This window comes from Stegodyphus dumicola, chromosome 4, assembly GCF_044657685.1.
Source record: "Stegodyphus dumicola isolate Sdum_Otavi_A_Nest chromosome 4, ASM4465768v1".
In the NCBI taxonomy this organism is placed as follows: domain Eukaryota; kingdom Metazoa; phylum Arthropoda; class Arachnida; order Araneae; family Eresidae; genus Stegodyphus; species Stegodyphus dumicola.
The window spans coordinates 255,607,555-255,622,677 of NC_140771.1; the positions used below are offsets into that span (position 1 = coordinate 255,607,555).

A 15,123-nucleotide genomic window follows, 5' to 3' on the forward strand; every position below is an offset into this window, starting at 1 on the left:
TAAATATTTTATTATAATTTATTAATTTGCTTGTAATTATTTATAATTAATGCCATACGTATAATATACTTTGCTTTGAAAGATTAATAATTGTTAATAGGTAGGATAATAATAGTAGTTTATTAAAAGCACTTGTTGATAAAGTTAAAAATACATTTGAGGATTCTGTGAATGAATTCCCAATATTTCAAGGACTTTGGAACCTCCACAGGGTTTAATTTGGCACTGATCTAATCCAACAGGATGCCATGCTGAAAGAGAAAGTATATCACAATTAAGCATGAACTGTCATGCAACAGCAAAAAAGGATTTAGCTGAAAACTGAAGTTGACTCCTGATACACTGATGGATACAGTCCAGAACATGAACAGGAATGTACAAACATGGCAATACTGTGAATGATGATCCTTTTTAAAACTTAAAGAGAGAATCATAATACTTTTTATACCTTAGAGCAGTGGTCTCAAATTGGTGACCCCTGAAGCAATTTTATATGGCCCATGAATAAAATTGAATTATATACTTGTTACAGATACAGGGTAGCAAAGATTTTAATTGAAGTCCAAGTTTACTTTCATTATTCTTAAAAATGAATGTGAATAAGACACAAGAAAATATATAAACTGAGCACGACACTGTTTACAATGTGCTATAAACTGTATTCAAGGATTTGATGAATTTAGACTTGTACGTTCAAAAAACAAATACTATCAGTTACGAATTTTTGCACTTAGAATAATTGCTTTGTTTGGAAATACATTTATATGTGATCAGCCTTTTTTCACATTTGGAAATCCATACTGGAAATAAATTTTAGTAATTTTTTTCAGTGCATGGACATTAAACAAATTCTGTGCTTGCATAAAAAACAGTTTAATTATTTACAAACATATGTGTTTTAATTTAGGTGAAGAAAAATTTAATAAATAAGAGAAAGAAGCTTTACTGCTATTATTTAATCTCAAGTTTTGTTTCACTTGAAAAGTTTTCTCTGAAATCTTTAGTTTTCATAAGGTGATTATTTTTAATTTAAATCAAAGCAAGCTATTAATGATTAATTAAACATACAGTACAAAGTCCGTAATCCAAACGTCCATTATCCGGAATGATCTATAATCCGGACTTCAAGGCCACAAACTTATGCATGCACGTTTAATGCGCACGTCCGCGTTTACTCGTGCGCGCTTCTGACAGAAAGTGACAGAGTGGTTATTGAAAACGAAAAAATTTTGATTGACGAGTTAGTCGGCATTTTCGACACAGCAATTACAGGACTTGAACTGTGGAACTTTGTAACTGAACAAGAAATTATGTCTGTTTATAGAATTAAAGAGAAAGTATTAGCACAAAAAAACAAAGCAACTTAAACAACTTACATTGAAAGAAATGTTTAATAAGGTAAACAAATAAATATTAAGCTTTTTTTTTGTGTGTAAATTTTGATACCCTTTAGATCATAATTGCTCTTTATTTCATAAATTATGGTTTCATATTTTTAATTGTATAATTTCTGCATGCCATCTTACCAGATTTAAATCAATGATCTATAATCCGGAAAAAACCCTAATCCGGAATCGCCAAAGTCCTGATGAGTCCGGATTATGGACTTTGTACTGTATTAGAATGATATGCAATAAATGTTAGTCTGAAATATTAATATTTAGCTCAGTATGTTTGAATTACACAGTATAACCAAGAAAAATGTTCTGCAGCTACCAAACTTCAGATTTCAATTAGAAAATAAAAATAAATTTGAATTTTGTCTTTTGTGTTACTGTTATTATTTTTTATGCATGTTTTGATAAATATCTAGTAAGTAAAATTTATAATTTAGTTAAAATATTTTTTATTTTATAGATAAAAATTTTTCATTTTGTTAAAAATAAATATATAAAATCGGGCCCATCAACTATTTTCAGATCATGTATTCGGCCCATAGGCAATTGATATCACTGCCTTAGAGGATGTTTGCATCACAGTTTACAGATGTGCATTTGCTAGTATGAAAGTTAATCATCAAAAGTGAGCAGAACAATCTATATATGCACAGACATTGGACTCTTACCATATCTTTATGAAAATAAACTGATGAGATGAATAAAATGAAATGTCATGTTGTATGAGAGTCTCCTGAAAAAGATATACAAAAAAGAAATTTAGTCATGAAAATAAGATATTTAAACACAGTGCATACAATGAAACACAAGATTTTTTAATACTCTATGATTCATAAAATAATTGCAGAAGTTAATTATCAATGGAAAAATAGTGAACATTTTTTCTAATATACTCTAAAGAAAGATATAATACAACATTTTAATAAATAGCAAAATTCAACCTTTACTTTCAATAAAATACTAGCTTTTTTGAACCATATAATTATATCACAAGTAACATTTTTTAACTTCAAGTTAAATAACAACTAGAAATACTACAGTTATTTACGTCTTTGTGTATATCATTTACATATATTACAATAAAATATTTCGGACATGTTTTACAAGTAGTTTAAAGTCACACACAAGACAAGCCATTTAACTTACAAATGAAACATGTTAACTTATATGTTACGTTTGAGCTAAAATAACATGCCAAATAATAATTATTGCAGGAGTTAAGGCAACAAGAATGTGCATAACAGTCATAAATTCACATGCTCTATTTTCAAAGGTTTAAATATACAGAAAGGAGGGAGAAAATACCTTATATATTCCCCCTTTTAAAGGGCGACTGGGGATTAGAGGACCCAGTCCCAAATTCTGGTGGTGAAGAATCATCATCTACCACCTTTTTCGTTCGGGCAACACTGTAGAGTGAATAGGATTTTTTGAAGCAGGGGAAATGAAAAACGTGCAATGCCCTCACCCAGACCTCTCGAATATGCAACGAATGTGCTACCGTTACACTATAAGGGCATGCAGAAAGGAGGGGGAAAATACCTTATAAATCTACTTCTTCAACTGCAGAAGTGCAAAGAACAAAAGATAAGCCTGCACTCGGGTGGATAACAAACAGAAGAAGGAAATCAAGCTATGGGCACTATCTATTGATGAAAATGACGTATCTACTATTTTTCGTCTATAGACAGCATCTGTACCTTGACTTCTATCCTCTCATTGTTATCACCTAGGCAGAGGCTTCTCTTTTATTATTTGCACTTCTGCAGCTGTAAAGCAGGTTCTATAACCAAACTTTTGAAACTAGTCTTGCAAAATTATGAATATTAAGTTGGTTCTTTTTGCCCTAACTGTCCTAATTGTTATACATTACATATTGTTGCAAATATTTTTAAATCCTTTTTGATTTTTTTTTTTTTTTTTTTCCTGTGCTGTGGTGGTGCTGAACTGTTCTACTTATTTATTTATTTATTGCTTTTAGGACAATTTTAGGGTTTATTTGGCATTTCATCAAATTTTTGGCCACATTTTCTATTTAAGGTCTTGTTTCTTATTTAGAAATCTTCCAATTCTGATTGCAAGTACTTTTGAATAGCTCAGTTCTTAATCGGCTATGAAATTTAGTAGTTACCTGAAAAGCAACTTAAAGCGTGTTCTGCAAATGATTTTGAAAACTAACAATATTTTTCACGAGAGAAATTCAATAAGATTTGGAAGCTCTATAAGCTACTTATTGTTCTTGTGTGGTGAAGTTTAAAAATAAATTGTGAATTTCTTCCTGCTTCTTTGAAATGATTATTTAAAAAGATACCAATGAAACTGTAGCCCATATCCAATATGTAATATATGAAACTTTAAAAAAAAAACATATGTAGATACCAAACTAGTATGTTACCAGTTACTACTATAAAATTAACACTGTACAAAGTTAAAATTTGCCGATGTGTAAGTAGATACATCTGCAGACTTCATGAATACCACTGGCAGTATAGAAAAAGTTTTGGAAAAAAAAAAGAGGGGGTGCAGAGCTAAATCACATACATACAATTAATCAGACTATTAGAGTAACACTGAAAATTTTCAGATCTGGCAACATAGAATAAATCAGAGCAACACCATTCTGCTGCTTGTGGCAGCAAAATATGAGTGTTTATATACTTAACTTATGTCTAAAATAAGGTAAATTGTGTTGATATAGCAGCACAAAAGAGCTAAAGCCAGAGCATTTCTCAATAATGATTTCATAAAAATTTCTGAAAACTTTAAAATGACTCATGGTTTACATTTCAGACAGAAGCCCCATGCCGTACTATTGTTTTTAATTCATTCAGTGAGTTCCATAATGGAAGGCAAAATTAGGTAACGAACAATATTACAGATGTCCTGTTATTGCATCAGAGAAAAACACAGATAGAAGGCATTCTATGAATGAACAGGAAAAGAAAGTGATGTACACAACATCTTTAGGCATTGGTATATGTGTAATTCAAATGATCTTGCATAATGTCTTTGATATTTTGATAGTATCCAAACAGTTAAAAGAGTTAAACAAGCATATATCAATTGGTGCAAAAAATTTTTTTCAAAATTTTCATGAAGGTCAGTCCAATGCCAATTATGACACTAAGAGATAATGAAAGTTTTGTGTATTCCTATGAGCTCTACAGCAAATAGCACTTAGCACAATAAGTCCATCCAGATGAATCTGTTCCCCCAACAATAGTCAAAAAGAGAAGCAGAGCTAAAAAAAAAAGTTTGCCCCTCCCATTTGACAGGCAAGATAGTATCACTCCAGAGTGGTATATAACTGTTTATCAGCAGTCATACAAAACATTCCGTGAAAATGGCTACAAAATCATGTTCTTCACCATGACAATGCTTCACTTTACAAAGCAACAGATACAGTGGAGATTTTTTGCACTTCATCAAAGAAATGACAGTTTATAGTTCACACCTTGCCCCTTGAAACATTTTTTTCTCTAAAAGAAAAGGAAAATGATCCAGAACATTTTTCTCTCCTTTTGATGCAAAACATTGCTGCCTTTCTCGATTGTAATAAGAATTTGTTCTTTTAGATAATTATTTTCAAGAATGATTTGAGTAAATGCCAAAGAGTATCAAAACATCAGGTATTCCAGATTTCACTTTTATCTGCTTGAAAACTTACAATGTTACCAATATATAGATACCATGATAGTAATAATTTTTCAGACACCTTCTACTGATAATATTATATTGAGAATTGGTACTTTATCTGCTGAAAATTTTTACATAATGCTTGGTAATCTGAATTGAAAATTCATTAATCTAGTACACCTAATAATGTGAACCATGATTACATGAGTTTCTCAGTTTAGTTTTCATTGTATTTACTATAATACTGAAAATCTCAAATAAAGTAATATGCATCATGTAAAATACCAGCACTTCTGCTAGGACTGCTTTCAATAGCAGTCCTAGTAGAATTTCTGCTATGAATAAAGAGTTAAATTGTTTAAAATTTATTGCACTTTTTAACACAACAGGATTTTTCAGGATTGTTATCTTGAACAGATTTGCCATTAAAATTTTAACATAAACTATAACCACATATATTCATAGAGGTTAGATTACATGAAACATTAGTATTGATTAAATAATTAATTAGTAGATAAATCTTGCGACTATAATTATAACTATAGTGATACAATTCTTATTACTGCTATACTATTAATGTCTGCATTTTTGCCTCTGTAAATATAAGACAATACTGCATCCTATAAGACAATACTGACATACATAATGGCTGATAAATGATTAATCTTGCAAACAGACAAACTATTAAGAAATCACGGAAATATTTTTCATTCCTTGCTATTTTCTCTCTTCTGAAAAGTTCTTTCTCTGACTTACTCTGTTATAAAAATAAAATTTACAAAACATACAATCTGCAAAATTAGCCATATCCTTTTTGTTCTTATGTAAAGGTATACACATTAGATTTCTCTTTTTTTATTAGTTTTAAATAAATTTTAACCCAGTTTCCAATTATGAAATTAAAGATATGATTTCAGAATGCATTTTATACAGATGTACATACTTTTTGTTTAATTATAACACACCATATTAAACTGGCATTTCTGATTTTAATCACACAGTTTCTGCACTGATTCAAGTCAGAATATTAACTTAACATTAAAAAACAAAGAAACATCAAACTCACATTGCTATTTAAAACTAATGTAGGTAATTTACTTTTAGACAGGTGTAAATTATAAATCACTAAATGCTGTTCAATAGGTATCACTGACACTGCAACCATTTTCCACCATTCTCTGCAAGGATTTGACATTTATATTACAAGGATTTCAATACATTTAGATGGGGAGAAATTATAAAAGAACCAGAATGCCATGTTGTATGACAGCCAAGAGGGGGAGGGAACCTATTGTTGATAATACTCGCACCCAACTAAGGTAGCATTTCTTAATCCATGGGCCTTGAAATCTTTGTTGTCCTTCTAGATTCCCCCTCCTTCCACAAATAAATAAATAAATAAATAAAATAAAATGCAAATTAACTGCATATACCCACCTACAGCTAAAAAATCCAATTTGGAAATCACACACGGGAATTATTTATTATGCTTTCTCCCAGTCATATAATTATTTTTATGCAACCGTTCAAGGATAATTTTATAATAAAGGTTAAATTATCCAATGACTAAAATTTTAATTCAGTTCACATACTACATGTTTACAGTTAAGATGTCTGGGGAGGGAAATAAAAACAGTACATACCTGTCATTAATAAATATTTTGCATAAGAACCAGATTCATATAATGATTTCATGCGCATTAGGAATTTGTACAACTTGTAGTCTTTTACCTGAAACATTTAAGAAAATAATTATAATTTCAATACTTAAATAATTATTTCATATGATAACTTTAATCAGCATAATAAATAACAAGCATTATTTCATGCAATATTCTTAAAGATTGAGATTTTACAAAATTCCAATATTTGGCAAGAAATCCTTATTAACAGACTAACAAATAATGATGAATAAGATAATTTTACAAAAGAGTTCTCCGAGATTCTTTAAGAGGAAAATGGCTGTTCCTGAGATTCTTCAAAAGGAATGGAAATTCAGAAGAAAAATTACTAGGAAATGTTGATTTAATAATTCTGAATAAAAATGTACCTTAAAGATGTAAAGAACAGGTCAATATAGTACAATACAACATATGCAAAGTGAAAAGGTGGCTAAAAGCTTTGTTTCTTTAAATTTTGAAGTTAAACACTTACACTTAAAGATTCTCAACATAAGGAGGGAATTTATTAAAAATTATTTCAATATTTAGAGGGTAGATTTTTGAAAATACAATATTAACATAATATATAGATTCTCAGAGAGCAAAAATTTCTGTTAGCAAAATACTAAACATGTTTTTTAATAAGTTGAATATGAAATATTCCATATTTTTACATAACAAATTCATGCACAAATTGAGAATAAATCTTCAGACACTAACAGAACAAATTTAAAAACTTTTAAACAAATTTAGGGAGTAACTAAATTAAGAAGAAACAAAAGTTACTTAGATTATCATTTTTGGTTCCATATTGGGCAAAGCAGTAGATTATTTATTAAATGTAAAACTGTCCCACAAAAATATTAATTGTGTCTTTTTGTTCTAATTTTGCATGTAGAGATATGAACTTCAATATCTAACTACTTAAAGGATAACAGATATTTTATTATTGCACTTTTCTCTTAAGGGATAATCTTTTTCTCTCTCATTCCTCTTGTGCTTTTCAAATTACAGATACTATTCCATCGCCTTTATCGCTTCAATCATAATATGATAAAAAAAAAAAAAATGGATGTTGCTGTTGGAAACTTTTAAAGTTTCCTCATCATAGCTGTAGCTGTGAAAATTTGATTGTTATTTGCATTATTCTCAACTCTTTATTTTGCAATCATCTTGAGTTTCATTCCAATTTATTTAACTGTGTTGAAAGTAGGAGCTTGTACAGATACAAAGGGTGATCAAATGAAAAGCTATGAAACGACATAAAAACGCAACAGTTAAATATTTGCATATTCCGCCATGGGAGAACATAGTGCGACATCTCGGGATGCGATTGGAGTCTCAGACTGGGATTGGAGCATGCGCGGGTACCCGCATGCACAGGCTCTTATCAAAAGCGGCATCCAAATGATGCAGCAGTCCGTATGAGGACAGGACGGCGTTTGTGTTGCAAAATTCGACGACTGAGGAGCAGCGAGGTGTTATCCGATTTCTGACAGCGGAAGGTAAGAAACTGGAAGCTATTCATCATTGAATGGTGACAGTTTACGGGGAGAAATGTGTCTCTGACAAGTCTGTCAGAAAATGGAGTGCCGTTTTCATGCAGGTCGTGAGAGTTTGGGTGATAACCCAAGACCAGGCCAGGCAAACACTGTCATCACGAGCAACCTCATCGGCAAGGTGGACGACCTAGTGAGAAGTGATCAATGTGTCACATTGCGAATGTTGGCGTTGAAGGTGGATGTCAGCTATGGAACCATGTGGACAATTGTTCACGACAGGTTGCAATATCGAAAGGTGTGTGCCGCTTAGGTTCCGAAGCAGCTCACTGACCAGCAAAAGGAACTGCAACATCTGTTTTGGTATCAGGAAGACCCGACTTTCATGGAGCAGATCGTCACAGGTGATGAGACCTGGTGCCATCACTACGAGCCAGAGACAAAGCGGGACAGCATGCAGTAGAAGCATGCGTCGTCACCTCCCCCTACAAAATTCAAAGCCGTGTCATCAGCAGGCAAGGTGTTGCTCACCATCTTTTTTGACGTTTAAGGTCCACTACTTGTGGAATTCCTCGAGCACAGAAAAACCATTAACTCCGATGTGTGCTGTGAGACACTCCGACACCTACGCAGGTCCATCAAGAACAAAAGACCGGGGCTGCTCACGGAGGGTGTGGTTCTGCTCCATGATAACACATGTCCACACATCTCCAGAGTCACACAATGTTACTGGCCAAGTTCAAATGGGTGACGTTGGACCATCTGCCCTACAGTCCGGACATGTCGCCCTGCGATTTCCATGTGTTTGGTCCACTGAAGAAACACCTGAAAGGGAAGCGCTTCAACTCGGACGACGTACTCAAAGATGCTGTGAAGGACCGGGTCTCACAGCCACAGGAATTCTGAGAACAAGGAATCCTGTGGATTGTTCATCAGTGGGATCGTTGTGCTCAGGCCTATGACGTATATTTTAAATAAAGTCTACATTTGTACCCACTGTGTCATTTCGTACCTTTTCATTTAATCACCCCTTGCAATAAGTTATTTTATGGCCATTCTGAACCTATCAGTAAATATAAATATTTATACATATAATGCCTGTGCAAACTGCAGCCTCCAAAAATTACAATAGGAGGTATGATTATAAATACTGTTAAAGAAATGAAATATTTAGGACTCATTTTAGAGGAAAAACTTTCATGGTTTCCACATATTCATTATATAAAAACAGAAATTGGAAAAATAGTGAATAAGTTGAATTTAATGAAATGTCTATTAAAACTGGTAGTAAAGAATTATATAAAAGAGCTTTATTAAGAATTGCTACTTATGCCTTCCAAACATGGTGGAGTAAATCAACTGCGAGAATGAGGGATAAAATCCCCAAAATCCAGCGTCCAATTCTTCTGGCGCTAACAACTAAACCACCTTGACTCCCTACTTGCAAGTACTCTCAGGAATAATTCCAATTGATTTACAAATGGAAATGGAAGCTTCATACTTACAATTAAGACATGAAGCAAAAGATATCAACTTTTATAATGTATCTATATCACATCAAGAAACTGAAACATAATTCTCAAAATGGACAATTCATCTACCCCATATCCAACTTGTTAAGTGGATTCCAGATCCACCTTATGACAAAGGATATGAAATTTTTACATATGGATCGAAGACGAATTCTGGACTTTATTACTGTATAGTAAGTATTCCAAGCAGAAATAAATGCAATATACTTAGCATTAAAATGGGTTCAACAAAACCTTCATAAAAGACATTGTCACTTTTTATCAGATTGCCAAATAGCTTTAAAAGCTATTGCAAAATGCAAGTCAACATTAATAGTCGTACAAGATATTCGAAGAATAATGGCTCAAACTAAAGTTAATCTGCACTGGATAAAAGACCATGCAGGATATCAAGGCAATAAATTGGCGGATGAGAATGCTAAAATAGGCACAACTCAAGGCATACAACTATACATTAAGATGCCAATTAGCTATGTAAAAAGAAACTTAAAATAAGAAGTAATAATGGAATGGTAAAGATGATGGAATGACACAGATATATATATAAAGATGATGGAATGACAGAAGTAAGTCACCATACATACAACTTACTTCCTAAAATCAAGGTGACAAGATTATGTTCAGACTTCTTTCTGACACAGATCTACACAGGACACGGAGCATATCCTTCCTACTTAAACATGTACAAACAAATGAATGCATGCTCAATGCTTATGTGGTCTTAAAACAGCAGACACCATGCATGTCTTGGTGGAATGGAAAGCCTAATCTTCAATTTGACAGACGTTCCAAAAGAGAGATATATCCATGAATGCTTTTCATTCTCTATTACGGAACGACAAAGGACACTTACTCCTTATAGACCTTATGAAGCATATTTATGACAGCAAGTCTCAATTGTTTTCTTCTTATTAATATGTGAAAAACTAAAACTTATGACTTATTATACGTTAAATTGTTTTTCGATTCTTCCCTTATAATGGATGATAAAATACAACTGCAGCAAGGACTCTGTAATTTCTATATATCTAATGTTCGAAATTTGATTTCTTACTCTGCATTTTTCTGTATGTAAATACTCTTGTATACATATATAAATAAAGCGTTTGGCAAGGCCAATAAATCTGTCCAAACAGAGGTACAAGTTTTATTTTGATTCGGCCTTCTTTTCCTCAAAATTTAATGGAATTCAAAATTATTTTAGCCTATTGGCTACACGGTGATACCTCTCTAAAGAGGTGAGGACCGTTTCCCATTTCTTGTTGTATATACATATAATGTGGCTTTAAATTTGCTTTTTTTTTTTTTTTTTTTTTTTAAATTTTGGCTTTAAATTTACTTTTTTACTTTTACACATGTTTGTTAAAATTTAAATTTAAATTTGCTTATATATATATATATACTATGTCTACAAAAGTCCTCACTTTACCTTTATTTTTGCAACCGTTGATTGTAGACATATACTTCCAATTACAAAAATATTTTAAATGATGCAAGGATTCATTTTTTGGGATTTTTAAATTTGAAGAACTCAGTTTTGTAAAAATTATGAAATCTATCTTTTATACATTCCTCTAGTCCCAAAATTTATATTTAAGAAAACTGGAACGTAAAACACAAAAGATTTTATCCCTGGACAACCTAAACTGACTGAGATACTCATTTTGCTGACATCATTTTTAATTTGCATTAAGGGATCAATTAATCAAAAAATTAGGGTAATGCAAAGCTGATATCTGCCTATCCTTAAATGCCATGCAATGATCTTCTTTTGTGATTTACTAGCATCTTAATTCATAATTTTATAATGAATCCAATTTTGGCTAGTGATGAAACTTGCTCAGGCGAAAGGTTTATGCAGAATACAAGGCAAGCAGCAAAATAGAATGTAATCTTAAACCATTAGGCCTTTCTTAACTTGCTCCTTGAGTTGGCTACCTTACTGAAAGTCCTTAGCATATCTATGATAATTTTGCCAAGAAAGATGGTTGAGTTCAGTAAATACTAAGGATGCAAATTTTTCTATTTTAACCGCCAGTGTGATGTAGATTTGCACTGAGCTATTGTTTTAATTACATTGTAAACCTTAGCATAGGAAAATCAGTCCAGTGTTGTATACTTTGATTAGAAGATCTTAATTTTTGTTATTTTCATTTTAATTTGCAACATTTACAAGTTGAAGCTAATAACGTCCAAGTTTGCTTTTGCACCTGAGTTTTACCAGGAGTGATAAGTTGTCAAGAACTAGATTTAACTTCTGTGGATAGCCAAACAGTTTTAAGTACGTTAGAATATAGAAGTCATGATCTAATATTAGAGACAAAATGACATTTTCCAGTTTAAATAATTACTGATATTAAAACAATATTCTTTAAATCATAAAAATTAAGCTGATGAATTATATGTTACTGTACATAAATAAACCATACATGTTTCACGTGGAATTTATGTAATCTATGCTGATAATACCATCAGTTTAACATTAAACTGTTTGGAGATTTACATTTCAAAAACCAATATTCAAAACTGAGATGCCCTATTTTTAACATGCTTTTTACTTACTGTAAGTGTGTAGCTGGAAGTTGACTGCTTAGGATTATCAGAGACCAGTTCTCCAGGATCTACAGGAAATAATTTTTTATAAACTATAATAATATAGATCTGTTCTCCAAGGTCTAAAGAAAATATTTTTTTAAACTACTATTAAGTCTCATATAAAAAAAGGGGTCTATAAAAATATTTTAAAATTATGCTAATAAATGAACTTACTTTCATTACTTGAGCCTCCATGCAAATTACATATGTTAATGTTCTTTTTAGTCTCTAATCTTAAATCTCGAAGTGGAGATGCACAAACTCTGACATGTAAAGTCTGCCTTCCCAAAATAACATTACTTTAAAACAAATGGAAAAAAAAAAAAAAATTACACATCTACATATTTGAATTTTATTCTTTTCATATTTGCTTTTAAAACTAATGAAAATAAACTACACAACTACAAAATTTTAATTTCTTGAAAAATAGTTTAAAAAACACCATTTTATTCATTACACCTTTTAATAATTCATTTTACCACATTTTCATTTTTATACAAAGCTGGTAAAATAGAATAAAAGTGATTATATTCTTTAGCAAGAGATTCATCAAAGGACACAGATGTCAAAATTTAAAGAAAAATATTCGAACTTTGCAAAATTCTCAAAGATTTGCAATGTTTTGTTTGCATTAAATATATGACATAAATTTGACCATTATGTTTCGCTTCTAATTCCACAGTAGATTACAATTTAATTACACAAAAAAATTAAATAAACTACATTTTTAATACCTGGTGGGAAATCTTAGTGTAAATTTTGAAGAAACTGGAATATCTCAAAAACTAAATGTATAAACAAAATGAGCTTAGATCAAAAGAGGAAGGAAAATTCACAATGGCTATTAGAGTATTAAAAATAAAAATAAATCATAGAAAAAAAAAAAAGTACAGTCAAATACCAAAAATCCGCCGACCTTAAATCCACCAACTCCTGAAATCTGTGTTGCCTCTCAAAATTATAAACATTGAGTTTATAGGTTCCGGAAACCACAACATGGAGTATTAAATATCGAAGAAAAAATACCTATCGAATAATTACATCATAATTACCGAATAATAATGAGTCATAACAGAATTAGCAAATTATTGAAATCATGATAAAGTGTTTTTCCCTGCAATCTGCATCGAGGTAAAAAAAGCAGACGATTCACTCAACTCTTCTTTCAAGTTCACGATTCGCATTGTTGTACTTTCTGAACTTTGTTATTTCACGAGATTGTTTAGTGCTGTCTTTTTTTTTTTTTAATCTGGATATTTTGTGGATAAATTAAGAATATTTTAAATTTCAGCGCTTTTTAACCCGCTAGAACGCGTGTCGGGTCTGCGAGGCCCGGTCATTACAAAAACGTAATACAAAAATTTCTCCCTTTGGTAAAATTTTTTGACCTTCTCAGTAGCTGCGTTTAAGGTCATATACTTGTCATTCACAAGCATTTCCGGAATTTCACCCTTCATCTTCTCTCAGAAACTGAGCAACCGGCTTCCCAGGCCCGAGGCGTGCGCTCGCGTTGTCATTTAAAATTGTGAAAGAGATCAGGCAGTTGCAAAAAGGTCTTGCTATTTGAGTTATGACGATGAAATGAAAAGACTACAGAAACTATTAGCCAAAGTGTCAACTGATAAAGATATAATTAATGAAAAGGACGAAGAAATAGTTGGTGAAGAACAGTTTAGTGATCCCCAATCGAATTCTGAAGAGGCATTAGACTCAAGTGATGAATCTAGTAATGAATTAAGTAATTTTGTGTCCATCAGCGAATTGTTATCATAGCAAATATAATGTGACAAAATGGAATAAAAAAGAACTAAGACTTGCTGTGAGAACTCTTGCTCACAACATTGTGAAAAAATTGCTTAGAAATGTTTGTGAAGCAAAATTTGTGTCCTCCACTACGAATTCTTGGCAACTGCTTATGGATAAAATAATAGTAAAAATTCTAGTAGATTGTGCAAACATTTATATCGAAACCATCGCCGTCAAATTTGAAAGATAGAGAGATGCTCGATCCACAAATATTACAGAAATCAGAGCATTTATCTGTCTTTATTTTGGAGGACTCAACAAGGCTTCTCACGTAAATGTTATCTACCTTTGGGTGACTGACGGAACAGTGCTTGATATTTTTCATCGAACAATGTCTAACAAATGTTTTCTATTTCTAATGAGATGTTTGTTCGATAACATAAGAGATCACCATTCTAGAAGAGAAATAAATAAAATGGGTCCAATAATATATGCCTTGAAAAGTTCGTTAAAAATTGCAAAAAAGTTTACAGTCTTGGCGTAACAGAGCGAAAATCACAAATTTGCTGCGCTATGTGTAAAAAATTTTTGTGGTAAACACAGCACGATTATTCACAAAAAAAATGTGAAATGTAAGTTTTATTTTGAAATTATTGCTATAAAAATTTAATATTACAGAAATAAGTACTAAATTTCATTTGCGCTCGAAATCACTTTAATTTTTGTTGTTAATGATAAATAATTTCAGTCTTAAAATTCTTTCAAATACAATTTTATTAGACTTATTAGATGAAAAGTATATTTTTACATTTTATACACTCTGTTTTTATTATTTAAATTTTTTTCTTCAATTACACGAGCAATTTTATTTTTGTTTTGTTAAGAAATAATGCTTCGGGCCTACGGAGCCCGACACGCATCCTCGCATAGCTAAAAGTAGCGCACGTCTTCGCGAGTTAATATAATGACAGATAAGAAACATACTCATGGTTTTACTGCTTGCAATGTTTAAAAACGTTAACATGTTGCATTGAGGGTAATGCAAAAAGTGGAAATT

At 31.5% G+C, this 15,123-nt stretch overlaps 1 protein-coding gene across 1 annotated transcript in view; it reads right to left on the reverse strand.

Moving 5' to 3' along the window:
* The window catches only part of LOC118184104 (cellular tumor antigen p53-like), a 93,598-nt gene continuing 78,475 nt past the window's right edge, over window positions 1–15,123 (reverse strand). Inside the window, exons 10-14 of the mRNA XM_035353752.2 lie at window positions 12,495–12,619; window positions 12,288–12,346; window positions 6,677–6,764; window positions 2,066–2,130; window positions 1–251 (exon numbers count right to left, since the gene is read on the reverse strand). Coding sequence (XP_035209643.1) covers window positions 2,111–2,130; window positions 6,677–6,764; window positions 12,288–12,346; window positions 12,495–12,619 — 292 coding nt within the window. The 3' untranslated portion in view covers window positions 1–251; window positions 2,066–2,110. The remainder of the gene's footprint in view (window positions 252–2,065; window positions 2,131–6,676; window positions 6,765–12,287; window positions 12,347–12,494; window positions 12,620–15,123) is intronic.